Source organism: Panthera onca, chromosome B3 (assembly GCF_046562875.1).
Source record: "Panthera onca isolate mPanOnc1 chromosome B3, mPanOnc1 haplotype 2, whole genome shotgun sequence".
Lineage (NCBI taxonomy): Eukaryota > Metazoa > Chordata > Mammalia > Carnivora > Felidae > Panthera > Panthera onca.
Genome location: NC_138344.1, coordinates 106,555,755 through 106,571,830, shown reverse-complemented (window position 1 = coordinate 106,571,830; position 16,076 = coordinate 106,555,755). Strand labels below are relative to the sequence as shown.

At 33.1% G+C, this 16,076-nt stretch overlaps 1 protein-coding gene across 7 annotated transcripts in view; it reads left to right on the top strand.

The window, feature by feature from the left end:
* CB3H14orf39 (chromosome B3 C14orf39 homolog) overlaps positions 1–16,076 on the top strand; it is a 52,477-nt gene that overhangs the window by 14,618 nt on the left and 21,783 nt on the right. For 5 of the 7 annotated variants that reach the window (XM_078448187.2, XM_078448184.2, XM_060619969.3 and 2 more), the window contains exons 6-13: positions 1,657–1,844; positions 1,930–1,972; positions 3,711–3,831; positions 4,762–4,853; positions 7,289–7,419; positions 8,120–8,196; positions 14,087–14,172; positions 14,479–14,537. In XM_078448187.2, coding sequence (XP_078304313.1) covers positions 1,657–1,844; positions 1,930–1,972; positions 3,711–3,831; positions 4,762–4,853; positions 7,289–7,419; positions 8,120–8,196; positions 14,087–14,172; positions 14,479–14,537 — 797 coding nt within the window. The remainder of the gene's footprint in view (positions 1–1,656; positions 1,845–1,929; positions 1,973–3,710; positions 3,832–4,761; positions 4,854–7,288; positions 7,420–8,119; positions 8,197–14,086; positions 14,173–14,478; positions 14,538–16,076) is intronic. The other 2 variants (XM_078448186.2, XM_078448185.2) reach the window with 2 other exon arrangements.

Below are 16,076 nucleotides of genomic sequence, written 5' to 3'. Positions count from 1 at the left end.
AAAAACTGAAAACTCAGAGAGGATAGAGATCAGGAAGTCATCAGAAGAACCAGGTTCTCATTGTAGTTTCGATTTGCATTTTTCTGATGATAAGTGTTGTTGAGCACTTTTTCCTGTGTCTGTTGGCCATCTGTTTATCTTCTTTGGAAAAGTGTTTATTCATGTCTTCTGCCAATTTTTAATTGGATCATTCATTTTGGGGTGTTGAGTTTTATAAGTTCTTTATATATTTTAGATACTAACTCTTTATCAGATATGTCATTTGTAAATATCTTCTGCCATTCCATAAATTGCCTTTTAGTTTTATTGATTGTTTCCTTCACTGAAGAAGGTTTTAATTTTGATGAAGTCTTGGGGCATCTGGGTGGCTCAGTCATGATCTCACAGTTCGTGGGTTTGAGCCCCATGTCGGGCTCTGTGCTGACAGCTCAGAGCCTGGAGCCTGTTTCAGATTCTATGTTTCCCTCTCTCTCTGCCCCTCCCCTGTTCATGCTCTGTCTCTGTCTCAAGAATAAATAAATGTTAAAAAAATTTTTTAATTTTGATGAAGTCTCAAATATCTTTTGATGAAATCCCAAATACCAACAACACAAGAAACAACAGGTATTGGCAAGGATGTGGAGAAAGGGAAACGCTCCTGCACTGGTTGGTGGAAATGCAAACCGGTGCAGCTACTCTGGAAAACGGTATGGAGGTTCCTCATAAAGTTAAAAATAGAACTGTCTTATGAGCCAGCAGTTGTACTACTAGGTATTTACCAAGAGAATACAAAACACTAATTTGAAGGGATACATGCACCCCAATGTTTATAGCAAACATTACCTATAATAGCCAAATTATGGAAACAGCCCAAGTGTTCACTGACTGATGAATGGATAAAGATGTGGTATACACACACACACACACACACACACACACACACAGTGGAACATTAGGCATAAAAATGAATGAAATCTTGCCATTTGCAATGACATGGATGAAACTAGAGAGTATCATGCTAAGCAAAGTAAGTCAGAGAAAAGCAAATGCCATATGATTTCACTCCTATGTGGAATTTAAGAAACAAAACAAATGACCATAGGGAGAAAAAAGAGGCAAATAAGAAACAGACTGTAGAGAACAAACTAATGTTTACCAGAGGAGAGGTGGGTGGGGGATGGGTTAAATAGGTGATGGAGATTAAGGAGTGCACTTGTGATGAGCACCAGGTGTTGTATGTAAGTGTTGAATTACTAAATTGTACACCTGAAACTAATATTAGACTGTATGTTAACTAACTAGAATTTAAATAAAAACTAAAAAAAACAAAAAAAACAGGTTCTGCACTGTCTTAGGATGAGAAAAAAAGGAGATCACTGAGTTGGACAGTTAGATCATTGGTGACCTTGTGAAGGGTAGTTTCTTTGGAATGGTGAGAGTAAAAGTTAAATGGAAGAGGATTAAGGAATGAATAACTCAGGTAGTGAGAAAGTAAAGAGTTGAAAAGTGTAATGGAGTTAAGGAAAGTTTGAAGGGCAGACAGTATTGAGGGAAATGGATAAGTAGGTATTTGACTTGCCATTTATACTTAGTTTAGTAGACTTTAACAAGTGATACTTAGAAAGTTTTTAGATATACTGTTTTTATATTGACATCATTTTTTTAAAATTTTAACAGAAAAATGTATCATGATTATGTATGTCAGTATAAAGATGTTTTGAAGCAATATCAACTAAAATACTCAGAAACACCTCTTTCACATGTATATTATGAGAAGAAAAAAGAACATGAAGAAATTCAAAATAGAGTGTTGGCATGTACTGAACAACTAAAAATGAATGAAGCTATCTTTATGGAACTTCTAGGTATTAACATTTTTTATATATTGTTTAATAATTGTATCTTTGTAATGAACAATGAATTAGACTAAAATATGATTTTGTTTTTCAGTACCTGCTCCTTTTCCATCACTTACTAAATGGACATTACATATGTATCCACAAAAGTACTTCTACTTAGAATTTTTGTTAGATAAGTGTTTTTTTCTGTATTTTGTCATTGTGATTCCTTGGTAAGTATCACATGGATTTGGAGTTTTTTGCTTGTTTAATTAAAAAAATAGAGAAGTTACTTTACAGGTCAGCTGAGGTTAGTTTTCATATTTATATACATGTGATCAGAAGCAAGCAGTTTTAATGAGAATAAAGCGATGACTGCTTTAAGTGGTGTATCTTAGCAACCAAACCAATGAAGAAGTCTTCTTGCTCTGTCTTACCAAAGAAAGAATTCCAATTAAATCAATTGGTTATTACTTGTTAGAATGGAAGGTGGTAATCACAATTATTTACTCATCTATAGAAATTCATTGGGGACTACCTTGTGCCAGGCAATCCTCAAGAAGATACAGAGCTTTCTTGCAGGGAGCTCACAGTTTAGTAAGGGAGACAGACATGTAAACAAATAATTCTAATACAGTGGCATTGTATTAGATGATTAAGTAATTCTTAATTGGTCTAAGTCTCATCTGTTTGTCAAGGTGATCTTCCCTGATGATGAACTTAGAACTTTAATCCTCTTCCAACCTCTGCAATCCTTCATATGCTTTCCTATTAGATTATAACTCCACTGTTTGTACTAAGTCTTCTTTATCCCTGCATTCTACCTTGCTTCATTCTGCTTCATCCTAAATCATCTTTTAACTCCTTTGCTGCTTGCTGTCTTCATGTTTAGGTTTTAGCTTATAAACAACTGTAAACAGCATAGTTGTTCATTTGCTGCCTGTGTTGTAACTTCTCAATGGGAAGAGGCAGAGGTTCATTGATGCATGAGGTATAGCGGGGATTAGGGGGTTGGATGTAGGAAGGGATGAGTTACAAGATTATATGAGAAACAAGAACAGGTGATGAAGGTAGGGAGAATTGAAGATTAGGATTTAAATGTCTATATTTAAAATTTAATTGATACTTTTTATAACAATATAGCATAAATAATATTCATGTGAAATTTTATGCTCCAGCATATAAATTATATATTTTAGGGCAGAGTAGGAGATATTCCATCTTAAATAGATTTTCTCTGGAGTTCTTGTTCACTATCACTATTTTATTTTTAAATTACCCTAAATGGATTATAGAGTAATTTAGGAAGTTGTAGTGATTAATAACTGTGCAGGATGTCTGTTAACAGCTGAGAAATTCTCTACTTGAAATTGGTGTAACTTCAGTTCAAGCAGAAAGTCCAGATGGAAGATCTTGCTGTTTTCTGAGTCCTGCAGGCTGCACTGATGAACCTTACAGAACAAGAAAAGGGAAATTGGGTAGATTTTTAAATATTGATTTTGGAACAAATAAATAATGGAAACACAAGAAGTTAAATTTGGACCTGAATTGATTACGTATTTTTAGTTATACCAAGTAACTTGATGAACTTAGGTAAAAAAACAAAAGCAAAAAAACCCCATGTGAAATATTTAAGTGAAAAAAATTCTAACATATTTTAGGTGAAATGTTTTTAAGTTCATTATATAATATAGGTAAGCAACAAGTTATCTTTGTCAGTTTGCCAAATGTTCATGTTAGCATTACCTGTTTTCAGGCACTGTTATTAATATTGCTTATTGTTTATATGGAACATTTTATAAATAATGTGACATAATGTTAACTATTTCTGATATGGTACATATGTTATAAATGTCAATTTTACTTGCATAACATCATTCCTTAATATAAAAGGGTTAATGTGAGATGTAAAACACAAAATATTCTTAAACATGCCAGAAGTTTTTCCAAAAGTTCATCTGAATTGAAGAAAGAAGTAGATGAAGTGGAAATAGAAATTAATTATTTAAACCAGGTATATATTTTGTAATATATTTCTAATATATTTAAGGTATATGTATAATGGTATATTTAGTCTTAGAAGAGCTATTTCCAAAAAGCCTAAATATGGAGAATGGCTTATGATAATTTATTTGCCTCAGATTATCTTTGGATCCAAAAATATGTTTTAGGTAGTAAATATATTTAATTTTAAGTTTTAGGGAATGGTTTAATTTTCTTTGGCAGCTGAAAAAAGATGAGTAAAGAGCAAGATGTAGCTTAATAACAGGAATTTAAAGGCACTCACTACAACAGTGTTGTCAGCAAAGAAAACAAGACAATAAATGGTTTTAAAAACTTAGTCTTGAAAATGTATGACTATAATCTTTATAGAGCTAGGCTAGAACTAGTTTAGACTTAAAGATTGATGGTGCATAATTTCTTGAATACATTTTTAATGTCATCTATTGAAATGGCTTTCATCGACTGAGAACCCATCAAAGTTACTTCCAGATTCTGAGAAAAAAATAGAATAGCTAATTTTCTGAATTTTTTGAAAATTGTGTTAAAGAAGATACATTTACCATTCATAGGTATTAGGTTCCAAATAACAGTAAAGTCATTTTGGTAGTAAGAACAAAGTAGATGCTACTTCCTTTAAAATATATGATAACTAGGTCTATTTACGGGGAATTGATGTCTGCTTTGCTTCTGACCATAGTCTTTAAAAAAGAAGATGGAAGTTCATTGAATCTAGGTTGGCTAATGAAATTGTAAGGAAAAATTAAAGGAGTATGATTTATTGTTAATTTTGACCTGGTTTTAGCAACTTTTACTAAAAGATAGCTAATACTACAAAAACATAAATCCTGTAATTATATAGAAAAAATCATATTTATTAGTTAAGATAAAGCATGTGTTCCTTGGTACTTACTTTGTTCTGCTTTGTCATTTTTCTTTTTAGCAGATTGCAAGACTTCATGAAACTAAGAATTTTGCAGAAACTCTGGAAGAAAAAAATAAAAATAAGGAAAAGAGAAAGGAATTGAAAGAAAGGTATAGGTAAACCTTAAAATGGGATTTTATGTGAATGGTTATTCTGCATCTAAACATTTGATTCCATATTCTATCCCAAGCCACTAATATTCACATAGTATGTATATACATTTTTGTGCAGGCTATTTTCTGCTTATTATGAAAAATATTAATTTATACCCTTAAATATTTTAGACTAACATTAAAATATGCTTGTTATTTAGTAAGGCCAAGGATAATGTATAGAGAGAAATAAGGTAGCAGCAGCACATTTGCTGTTTTATAAGCTACCTTTCATCCAGTTTTCCATGATGGGTCACCAGTAGGAGTAAAACAAAGGAATAATAGTGGGAGCAGCATTATATTTAACTTTTTAAAAAATGTTTACTTATTTACAGGGGCGTCTGGGTGGCTCATTCAGTTAAGTGTCTGACTTTAGCTCAGGTTATGATCTCCCAGTTCGTGTGAGTTCGAGCGCCATGTGGGGCTCTGTGCTGACAACGCAGAGCCTAGAGCCTGCTTTGGATTCTGGGTCTCTGCCTCTCTCTGCTTTGTGTGCTCTCTCTCTCTCATTCCCTCCCTCTCCCCCCCCCCCCAAATAACAACCATTTAAAACTTTTTATTTATTAACCATAAAAAATGGTTATTTATTTATTATTTTGAGAGAGAACGAGTGAGCATGCGTGAGCCAGTGGGGGAGGGGCGGCGAGAGGACAGAGAGAATCCCAAGCAGGCTGTGTGTTATCAGTGCAGAGCCCAACATGGAACTCTGTCCCTAGAACCATGAGATCATGACCAAGAGCTGGATGCCCAACCAACTGAGCCACCCAGGCACCCCAGTATTTACCTTTTTTTCACTCTGTCACCAGCTTGACTGTTCTTTTGCCACAGAGAGTGAAGATGAATCAAAATGCTACTGAATCTGTGGCATCATATGTTTCCTTGCTTTTCATCCTTATGGTGATAAAGCAGACATCAGTGATGGAGGCATTAAAAAAAAAAAAAAAGTTAGATTTTACCTGTTATTGTGTGACAGAAAAATAGATGTATTACTGTTGCTGTGTCTGATAAAATTTCTACCTTTTCTCTTTTTGCCCGAATGCTTTTTCATTCTTTTTAAATTCATCTCCTTAGTAGGCTCCATTACTCTTGTCCTGATGTTTCAACACATTTCCTCTCCAAAGTTAATTTCTCTGATCCCACTTCCTTGGATCTATTAATTTTCTTGATTCCCCCCTCCCACTTCTTACAAACATAATAATGTTGTCTTTAATTCTCCAAAGAAATTGAGTAGGAAATAAGTACATGTACAGAATTTCACTTCATTGACTTTTTAGTACTGTAAAAATCTTCTATATTGAGAGGAATTTATGTAACTGTTTAGTCATTTTTACTCAATATCTATTTCATAGTTATTATAAATAACATCATTTAAATTATTTAACTAAAACTAATTAAAATTATTTCTTTAGGAAAAATTCAATGAGTAAAAAACTTAAGTAAAATTTTAAGTAAAAAACTAAAAAGACCCATTTATGATTTGTGTTATTGCTTTAGTGGTTTCTGGATTCATGTAGCTGAATTGTTTCTGAATAATTATTTTTAAAGTTTGAAGTACTCAAATCTGTAGCATGTTATTTGTGGATAAAGTTTTGTTTAGAAATTTTTTAACATGTTTAGAAATTCTCCTAAAATTATTATATTTTATTTTTTTAATATGAAATTTATTGTCAAATTGGTTTCCATACAACACGCAGTGCTCATCCCAAAAGGTGTCCTCCTCAATGCCCTTCACCCACTTTCCCTTCCCTCCCACCCCCCATCAACCCTCAGTTTATTCTCAGTTTTCAAGAGTCTCTTATGGTTTGGCTCTCTCCCTCTAACTTTTTTTTTTCCTTCTCCTCCCCCATGGTCTTCTGTTAAGTTTCTCATGATCCACATAAGAGTGAAAACATATGGTATCTGTCTTTGTCTGTATGACTTATTTCACTTAGCATAACACTCTCCAGTTCCATTCACGTTGCTACAAAAGGCCATATTTCATTCTTTCTCATTGCCAAGTAGTATTCCATTGTGTATATAAACTACAATTTCTTTATCCATTCATCAGTTGATGGACATTTAGGCTCTTTCCATAATTTGGCTATTGTTGAAAGTGCTGCTATAAACATTGGGGTACAAGTGCCCCTATGCATCAGCACTCCTGTATCCCTTGAGTAAATTGATAATGTTTTAAAATGAGAGTGTGGTATACTGGGAAGAGCACTGGACTTAATCTGGAAAAGTGTGTTTTAGCTGTGACACCAGTAAATAATTTTATTGGGCAGATATTTTAAATTTTCTGAAACTCAGTTTTACTCTCTGCAAAATGAATTTATTTAGTATATAAGTCTCTTCTAGATTTAAAATATGTTAATTTTTTACTTACTAAATATTTAATGTAATTTACCCTTCAGAATTTTTGAAAAAGATGAACAACATGTACTTATATTGAATAAACCCCCTCAAAACAGTCGATTATTTCTTCCATATGAATCTGAGAAAGTCAGACCAATGAAAATGCATTCTTCAGAGGCAAGAGTTGTAGGTACAGTATCTGTTAATTATTTAAAAACTTAGTTTTCTTTGTAAACACATAGAAGAAAAGGCAGAAGCAAATTTTGTTATCATTTGGTGTAAGCAAGAACAAACAATACTAGAGACCAATAGACTCAGAAAGTATCACTTTGATTCTTTCTGAGAGTGAACAATATGCCTTCTATCCCTAACTTTTTTCTCTTTGAGAGAGAAATCATCCGCATAATATTAAAACAAGTGTTCTGGTTGGGTCACACAGCTGCCAGAGGAGGATGAATAATAATTTTTCATTTGAGGAGTTGTGTTATTAGTGTATGTAATTAAAGTGGGTAGACGACTTGTATTAATGATATTTGTGACCTAGTCACTGAGATATTTGAATCGTGTTTCATTCAGTGGATCTGCAGATTAGATTAACTACATTGTATTAGATTAACTGTACTAGCTGTTCTTTTTCCCTCAGTCTTATTTGGTTCCTCATTATAAAGACGTAGTTTTGTAAGCTGGTTTTCATTTTACACTCATGCTTGTTATGATAGTTTATATAGTGAGGAATTAAAAGGTTTGCAGGAATTCCACACACTTCTATAATTTAAATTAAATCTTCATGTAACTTGATTTTTTTAATTATAAGTTTATGTTGAATTTTGGGCATAATATTTGATTCTATCTCTGAAATTCATTTGAAGTTGTACAATTTAATAACCTAGATAAAAAAGAAGAAAGTTCTGTGAAACAGTCAAAGCTTGCCAATATTGACTTTAGGCAGAAAGGAAACAACATGCAGGTAGGTATTTCCTTTTTAATAGTATAAATTAAATATTTGCTTGCATTAAATGAGATAATGAATGTATTGCATTTAGAACATGGGTGTGTGTGTGTGTGTGTGTGTGTGTGTGTTATAAATATATTAAATCAGCCATTACTACAACCTCAGTGTCTAAAAATCTTAAAAGAATTTCAATATGGCAGCCTGAACATATACTGTAGCCTTCTCACTTACTCTTAAAAAATAGAAAAGATATTTAAAAATGCCAAGCCCTGTACCTAGTCAAACCCAGATATTTCTGAAGGAGGAAAACAGGATTAGATTGAAGTGGGAAATTGTGACCCAGGACTTGCATAGAACACTATTATAGAAGGTATAGGTCTGGGGACAATGAATAGGGTAATTGGTTGGGTTATTTCAGTGGGAGTTAATTAGTTAACACCTGTTCAACTCATATCTACTCTGCCTTTGGCTAGGCATCAGCAATGGATCACTGTCTGTAGGTGGAAGCAGTAAGTATAGGAGCTTTGATTAGAGAGATAAATGGTAACTCTAGGGAGTTCTTCTTTTCTTAAGTTTATTTGTTTATTTTGAGAGAGAGCACATGTAGAGGAGGGGTGGAGAGAGAGAGGGAGAGAGAGAATCCCAAGCAGGCTCTGAGCCATCAACACGGAGCCCAACACAGATTTGAATTCAGAAACCATGAGATCATGACCTGAGACAAAGTCAGGAGTCAGATACTTAACCAACTTAGTCACCCAGTCGCCCTTCTAGGGGGTTCTTGATGCTTAAGAAAAATAAGGAGCATACCACCCAGAAAGCTAGCTTCTGGTGTGGCACATCTCTGTCTTCCCCCATTCTTCCTGAAAATAGTCCAGGGGGGAATTCTCAATGGAAAATATAATTGCCTTTCATTAATTTGTAATTAATACATACAGATAGAGGGGTAGTGGTAACCAAATTAATTAGTGAAACTTATCGTAAATATGTATTAATTACAAAAATGTTTAAATCTGGTACTAAAATTTCAGATGAGATCAATATGGGATGAAGGTAGGAAGATAAATAAGGGAAACAAAAGTTTACCCAAGTTCTTTTCTTGGGGGTGGGGGGATGGAAGTAGAGAGAAGATACAAATACTGATTCACTTATATATTGTTGGGAAAATGCGAATTTATGCGTGTATGTTAAACATGTAAGAGTAACCAAAATAAGAGAAATGACGTGCACTAGTTTTAAAACAGTAGAAGAAAAATGATGGAACAACTTAATCAGTCCAACAAAAGGCAGGGATGGAAGAGTAGATAAAATAACTAGAATACATTATAAATAGAAAATAAGATGCCATAAATAGTTCTGAACAAATCAGTATTCAGAAATGTGACAGAGATGCTTCTATGGGATATATAAACAAAATACAGACATATACTTTTATTTTTTTCCAAGTTTTATTTAAATTCCAGATAGTTAACATTGTAATATTAGTTTCAGGTGTAGGATTTAGTGATTCATCACTCCCATACAACACCCAGTGCTTATCAGACAAATGCACTCCTTAATCCCCATCATCCATCTAGCCCATACCCTGCCCACCTCCCTTCCAGCAACCCTCAGTTAGTTCTCTGTAGTTAAGAGTCTGTTTTATGGTTTGTTTGCCTCTCTCCTGCCCCTATGTTCATCTGTTTTCTTAAATTCCACCTAGGAGTGAAATCGTATGGGATTTGTCTTTCTCTGGCTGATTTATTTTGTTTAGAATAATACTCACTAGCTCCATCCACATCATTGCAAATGGCAAGATTTCAATCTTTTTGATGGCTGAGTAATATTCCATTATATATATGTATATAATACACACACATATATACATATATATATAATACACGCATATGTATATAATATACATATACATATATATCACATTTTCTTTATACATTCATCAGTCGATGGACTTTTGGGCTCTTTCCATAATTTGGCTATTGTTGATAATGCTGCTCTAACATTAGGGTGCATGTATCCCTTTGAATTGGTATTTTTATATCCTTTGGGTAAATACCCAGTAGTGCAGTTGTTGGATTGTAGGCTGGTTCTATTTTTAACTTGCTAAGGAAACTCCATACTGTTTTCTAGAGTGGTACAGCCATATACATACTTTTAAAATAGAAGAGCTGAAAAAACTTGACAAATGAAGGGTAAAGGTAGAACAATGGGACAAAAACATTGTTATTACAATGCCATATAAAATAGGGAAACAAACCACAAAAGACTCTTAATGATAGAAAACAAACTAAAGGTTGATGGAGGGAGGTGGGTGAGGGATGGGCTAGATGGGTGATGGATGTTAAAGAGGGCACTTGTGATGAGCACTGGGTGTTGTATGTAAGTGGTGAATCACTGAATTCTACTCCTGAAGCCAGTATTGGAGTGTATGTTAACTAAAATTTAAAAATTAAAAAACAGAGTTCAAGACAAAAAGCATTAATAGGGAAAAATATATTTCATGTTTTTAAAAAGAATAACTCACCAAGTCATAAGAACCACGATAAACCAAATTATACATTTTCAAAATAAATAAAATAAAAATTAATGGAATTCCAAGAAAGTATTTAATTCATAATTTTAAAAAGGATAGCTTTCTCAAAAAAAGTAGTATCTTGAGTTTAGGGTTAAGTTTTGTTACACATTTAACAATACAAAACCAATGAAATGAAATAACAGCATCTTAAACAAGATAAACATTTTTCTCTTACCTGCAGTGAAATTCTAAAGTAGGTGACTCAGGTTCACTAATCAGGGATGATAGGACCATTTCTACAGTGTCATTTCTCAGGCTCCCTTTATACTTTCTTTTCCTGATATTTGCAGTATTCACCAAAATTAACTGTTTACTAGAACCAAAAGAATACCTCAATCAATTCTAAAAAGTTGTTCTCTTCACTTACCACTACCTATAAAAAATATAAGTTAAACAAAAATATAGCCCTCCTCTCAAAAAAAAGTACTTAGCAGAGGGAAAGGAAATTTACACTTTCAAATTATTTGGGGGTTATAGAAGAAATAAAAAGAAAACTTAAAAACTATTTAAAAGAATACTATAAACCAAAACCTGTGGAATATAGCCAAATTGCTTCTCAGAGAGAAATTTATATTTGAAAACAAATATAGAAAATAAAGATTAGGGGCGCCTGGGTGGCGCAGTCGGTTAAGCGTCCGACTTCAGCCAGGTCACGATCTCGCGGTCCGTGAGTTCGAGCCCCGCGTCGGGCTCTGGGCTGATGGCTCGGAGCCTGGAGCCTGTTTCCGATTCTTTGTCTCCCTCTCTCTCTGCCCCTCCCCCGTTCATGCTCTGTCTCTCTCTGTCCCAAAAATAAATAAAAAACGTTGAAAAAAAAAAAAAAAAAAAAAAAAAAAGAAAATAAAGATTAAAAGTAGCTGAACTTTAAGTAGGAAAAGTTTAATTCCAAGCATGAAAAGTTCAACTCAAAATAGGAAAATAATTAATGCAAAGAAAGTAGGAATTAATAAAGAGAAAAACAGAAATTAATGAAATTAAAAGGTTGGGTTAATCAGTATAGCCAAAAATTAATAACTTTTAAATATCAATAAAATAAATTTTATTATACTTAATAAAATAGAGAGGGAACAGTACATATCATTGAATATATGGAAGAAATCTTTTCAAAGTCTTAATAGAATACTATGTAAGACTTTATATCAGTAAATTTGAAAATGTAGGTGAGGGGGACAATTTTATAGGACAATATAAGTTATTAAATAGCCTGAAAAAGAAAAACATGAATAGATCAATTAACTAGAAATGGAAATGTAGGTGAAACTGAAATGTAAGCAGTTCTCTGTTTTCTTCTTTTCTTCTTTATGTGCCTCCCTTCTCCCTCTGCTACACACACACACCTTTCAAAACACGTGGGAATGAGTTTTTCAGGTAAATTTTACCAAACCTTTAGGAATAAATTGAGTTTCTAAACCATGACACTATAGACATTTTGGGCCAGATAATTCTTTGTTGTCGGGTCACCTTGTGATCTAGAGGCCAATAGCACCTCATCCCTAAGAAAAGACAGTGAAGAATATCTTCAGGGGCGCCTCCGTGGCTTGGTTGGTTAAGCTTCTGACTCTTGATCTCTGCTCAGGTCGTGACCTCACGGTTCATGAGATTGAGCCCCACATGGGACTCTGCATGGATGGTGCAGAGCCTGCTTGGGATTCTCTCTCCCTCTCTCTTTCTGCCCCTCCCCTGCTCTCGCTCTCTCAAAATAAATAAATAAACTTAAAATACCTCCAGACATTGTTAGATATTCCCTGAGAGGCAAAATTGCCGGTTGAGGGCAATCTTTTTATTTAAGCAATTCCAGAGCATAGAAGTTGGAAGCTATGCAACAAATTATACATAGTTAATTTATTAGGGAGCAAGGACAGAGATAGTGAATGAAAAAAATTTGTACATTAGTCTCAAGAATGAACATACATGTAGAAACCCAAATAAATGATCAGCAAACCTAATTTGGCAGTGTAACATTAAAAGAATAATATATTATGACTAAAACATGGTTTTCCCAAGGAATGCAATAATAGCATTGGAAAAGTCTATCAATATGATTCACTACATTAACATATTAATAAATGAGTTCAAATAAAGATTTAAAATATAAGATCTTTTTAAACAACATAAGGGAGACTCATACTATTAGATGCTTAAAAGTTTATCATAAAATTCACCATTTTAAAGTGTCCATTTTAGTGGTTTTTAGTGTATTCAAAAGGTAGTGTAACTGTCACCACTGTCTTAATTCCAGAACATTTTCATCATCCCAGAACAGTTTTAAATATTATCAAAATGTGGTAATTACAACAGTGTGGTATAAGAAAAACTAGTCAATGGACTACATTAAAATAAAAAACTTAATGTGTGACAAGACACCAACAAAGTTGAAGAGAATGACAGAATGGACAGGAGATTGGTATGCATAACATACAAAGAAATACTAATACAAATTAATTTTTTAAATGCGCAAAAGATAAGCAATTTACAGAAAAAGAAAGACGAAGTGTCACTAGACATAATAAGGTGCTTGAGCTCGGGGGCAAAGGGAAAGGCATATTAAACCAATGATATATATGGTTTCACCTATCAGATTTGCATACACTACAACATTTGATAATATCTACTGAAGTCAATAGTGGAATGTTATTTGGTATAATTACTTCAGAGGACTGGTTCATAGTATTTGTTACAGCACAGTAAGATGACAGAATTAAGACCAGTGGCTGTTATAACAAAAACAAATGGGATAAACTTTCCTATTAAAGATATTTTTATTTTGGGTCAAATAAAAATCAGAAACTCTTCAGAATGAGTCACTCACAGAGAATGAATGACTTGAAATAGACAATACAAAAATAAAGCAGTGGCTTAGATATTGATATTAAATTTAAAGTTAAAAATGAAATATTACCTTTTCCACACATATATAAAAAATAAAATTTCAGCCTTTAATCCTTTAATCTGCTGTTTTGCTTTTTTATGTTGAATTTAAGAGGTTACAGAGAATAGACAGAAATCAGTTGAGAAAATGGTAAGATTGACTTGATTAATCATAAATATGGGATAAAAATTTTAAGTTTACCTTAAATGTCAAAATGCTACCAAGCATAGTTGTCATACTTGTCCAAAATATCAAATTCCTTGAGAGTTTTAACCTTTGTTTCCCAGTATTTGACTTAATATTTTGTATATAGTGGTTTCATTTAATCTTTGTAGTGGTTGTTCATATTGATAATGATGATGAGGAAGAGGATGACAATGTTCTTGGAGAGCCTTCAGTAGCCATGACAAGAAAAAAAATTTTGTTGTTTATGTAGCCAATTCTAATGCTTCATTTCTTTTGTTCAGGTACTTAATGACTCTACTGTGAGTAAACATTCAAAATGCTCAAATGCCGTGGCTATTAAAAATTCACAAAATACGATGCATTTCAGGTAACTTTTAAAAATAGGAAAATGCTGGGCGCCTGGGTGACTCAGTTGGTTAAGCATCTGTCTCTTGATCTTGGCTCAGGTCATTATCCTGGGGTAATGGGATTGAGCCCCGCAGTGGCTCTGCACTAACAGTGCAGAGCCTGCTTGGAATTCTCTCTCTTTCTCTCTTTCTGTCCCTTCCTCTCTGTCTCTCAAAATAGATAAACTTTAAAAAACAAAATATTTAAAAATAGGAAAACGTTTTAATTTCTAAAATAATTTATCAACTGAGCAAATAATACCTAAATTTTATTTATTTTATTTTAGATTGTTAACCCCACAGAAACAATCAAATTGCAATCAATGGTTTGAAAAAGGAGATACAGGTATTTGCTGCTTATATTTTTCCTAAGAAGTGGGAATAACATTATATCTGGTTTTTATACTATTTAAATACGTTATTTGGATTGTTTGCATCTCTGGTTAACTGACCATGCATGCCTAGTTTTAAAAACACTTTTTCACTAAATATAAAACATATCATTTCATTGTAAAAGAGTTGGAAAACAGAGAAAAATACAAAAGAAACAAAGATACCATCACCCAGATATAACTGACACCATTCATACTGGTATATATCTCTGTCTTATTTTTTTTCCTATGTATGTGTGTGTCTTTTTCTTTTATTTTTTTCCCCAAATTTGAAACATGCTTGTGTATATCATTTTGTATCCTTTTCTTTCCACTTGATATACTGTTGAGGGTATTTTTTAATGCCATTAAATAGATTTTATTTTTAATGACTGTATCATATACCATTGTAAGGATATGCTATTATTTATTTAGCTTTTCTCTCAAAATATTGAATTATTTTTATATTTAATTGTTTTAATTATTTAGCCATTCTCTCTCAAAATATTAAGTATTTTAGGGGGCATTTGGGTGACTCAGACTCAGTTGGTTAAGTGTCCTACTGTTGGTTTCTGCTCAGATCATGACCTCATGGTTGTGAGATTGAGTCATATATCAGGCTTTGTGCTGGACGTGAAGTCTGCTGAAGATTTTTTCTCCTCCTCTCCCTCTGCCCTTCCCTTGTGCGCACTTGTGTGCATGCACTCTCCCTTCTCTCTCTCTCAAAAATTTTTTTTTGTTTCCAGTTTGGGTTTTCTTGCTATTGTGAATAATGCTACTATATTCTTTTGCATAAAACTTTTACTATCTTGGATTATTTTCTTTAAATAAAATCATAGAAAGGTCACAAGATATATATATATATATATATATATATATATATATATATATGTATATATATGTGTGTGTGTGTATGTATAAATATATGTATGTATATGAGTTTATTATCCTAGAATCAACTAGCTGTTGGAAATTTTCAAGGGTATCACATAAAGAAAGAAAGAAAGAAAGAAAGAAAGAAAGAAAGAAAGAAAGAAAGAGAAAGAGAGAGAGAGAAAGAAAGAAAGAAAGAAAGAAAGAAAGTATAATATAATGTGTAACATAATTCATCTCGTGTACATATATACATATTTTGGTAATCCCATATGGATAACAATTATTCCACTCATTAGGCTGTATGAAAGTTTTCATTTCTTCTTGTCTGTAGCATGTGGGCTACTGACTTTTATTTTGAAGTTTTAAAAATAGCTCATTCTATTGAATCAGTAAAAAAAAAAAATCAACGGACTAAACTATAGGGCCACATGGCTTCACGGCAGAATTTTACCAAACATTTATTTATTTATTTTTAATGTCTATTTTATTTTTGAGAGAGAGAGAGAGTGCAAGTGCACACACAAGAGTGGGGAAAGGGGTAAGGGGGGGGGGGGAAGAGAGAGAGAGAGAGAGAGAGCGCGCGCGCGTGAGCACATCATCAGCACAGAGCCTGACACGGGGCTTGATCCCACTGTGAG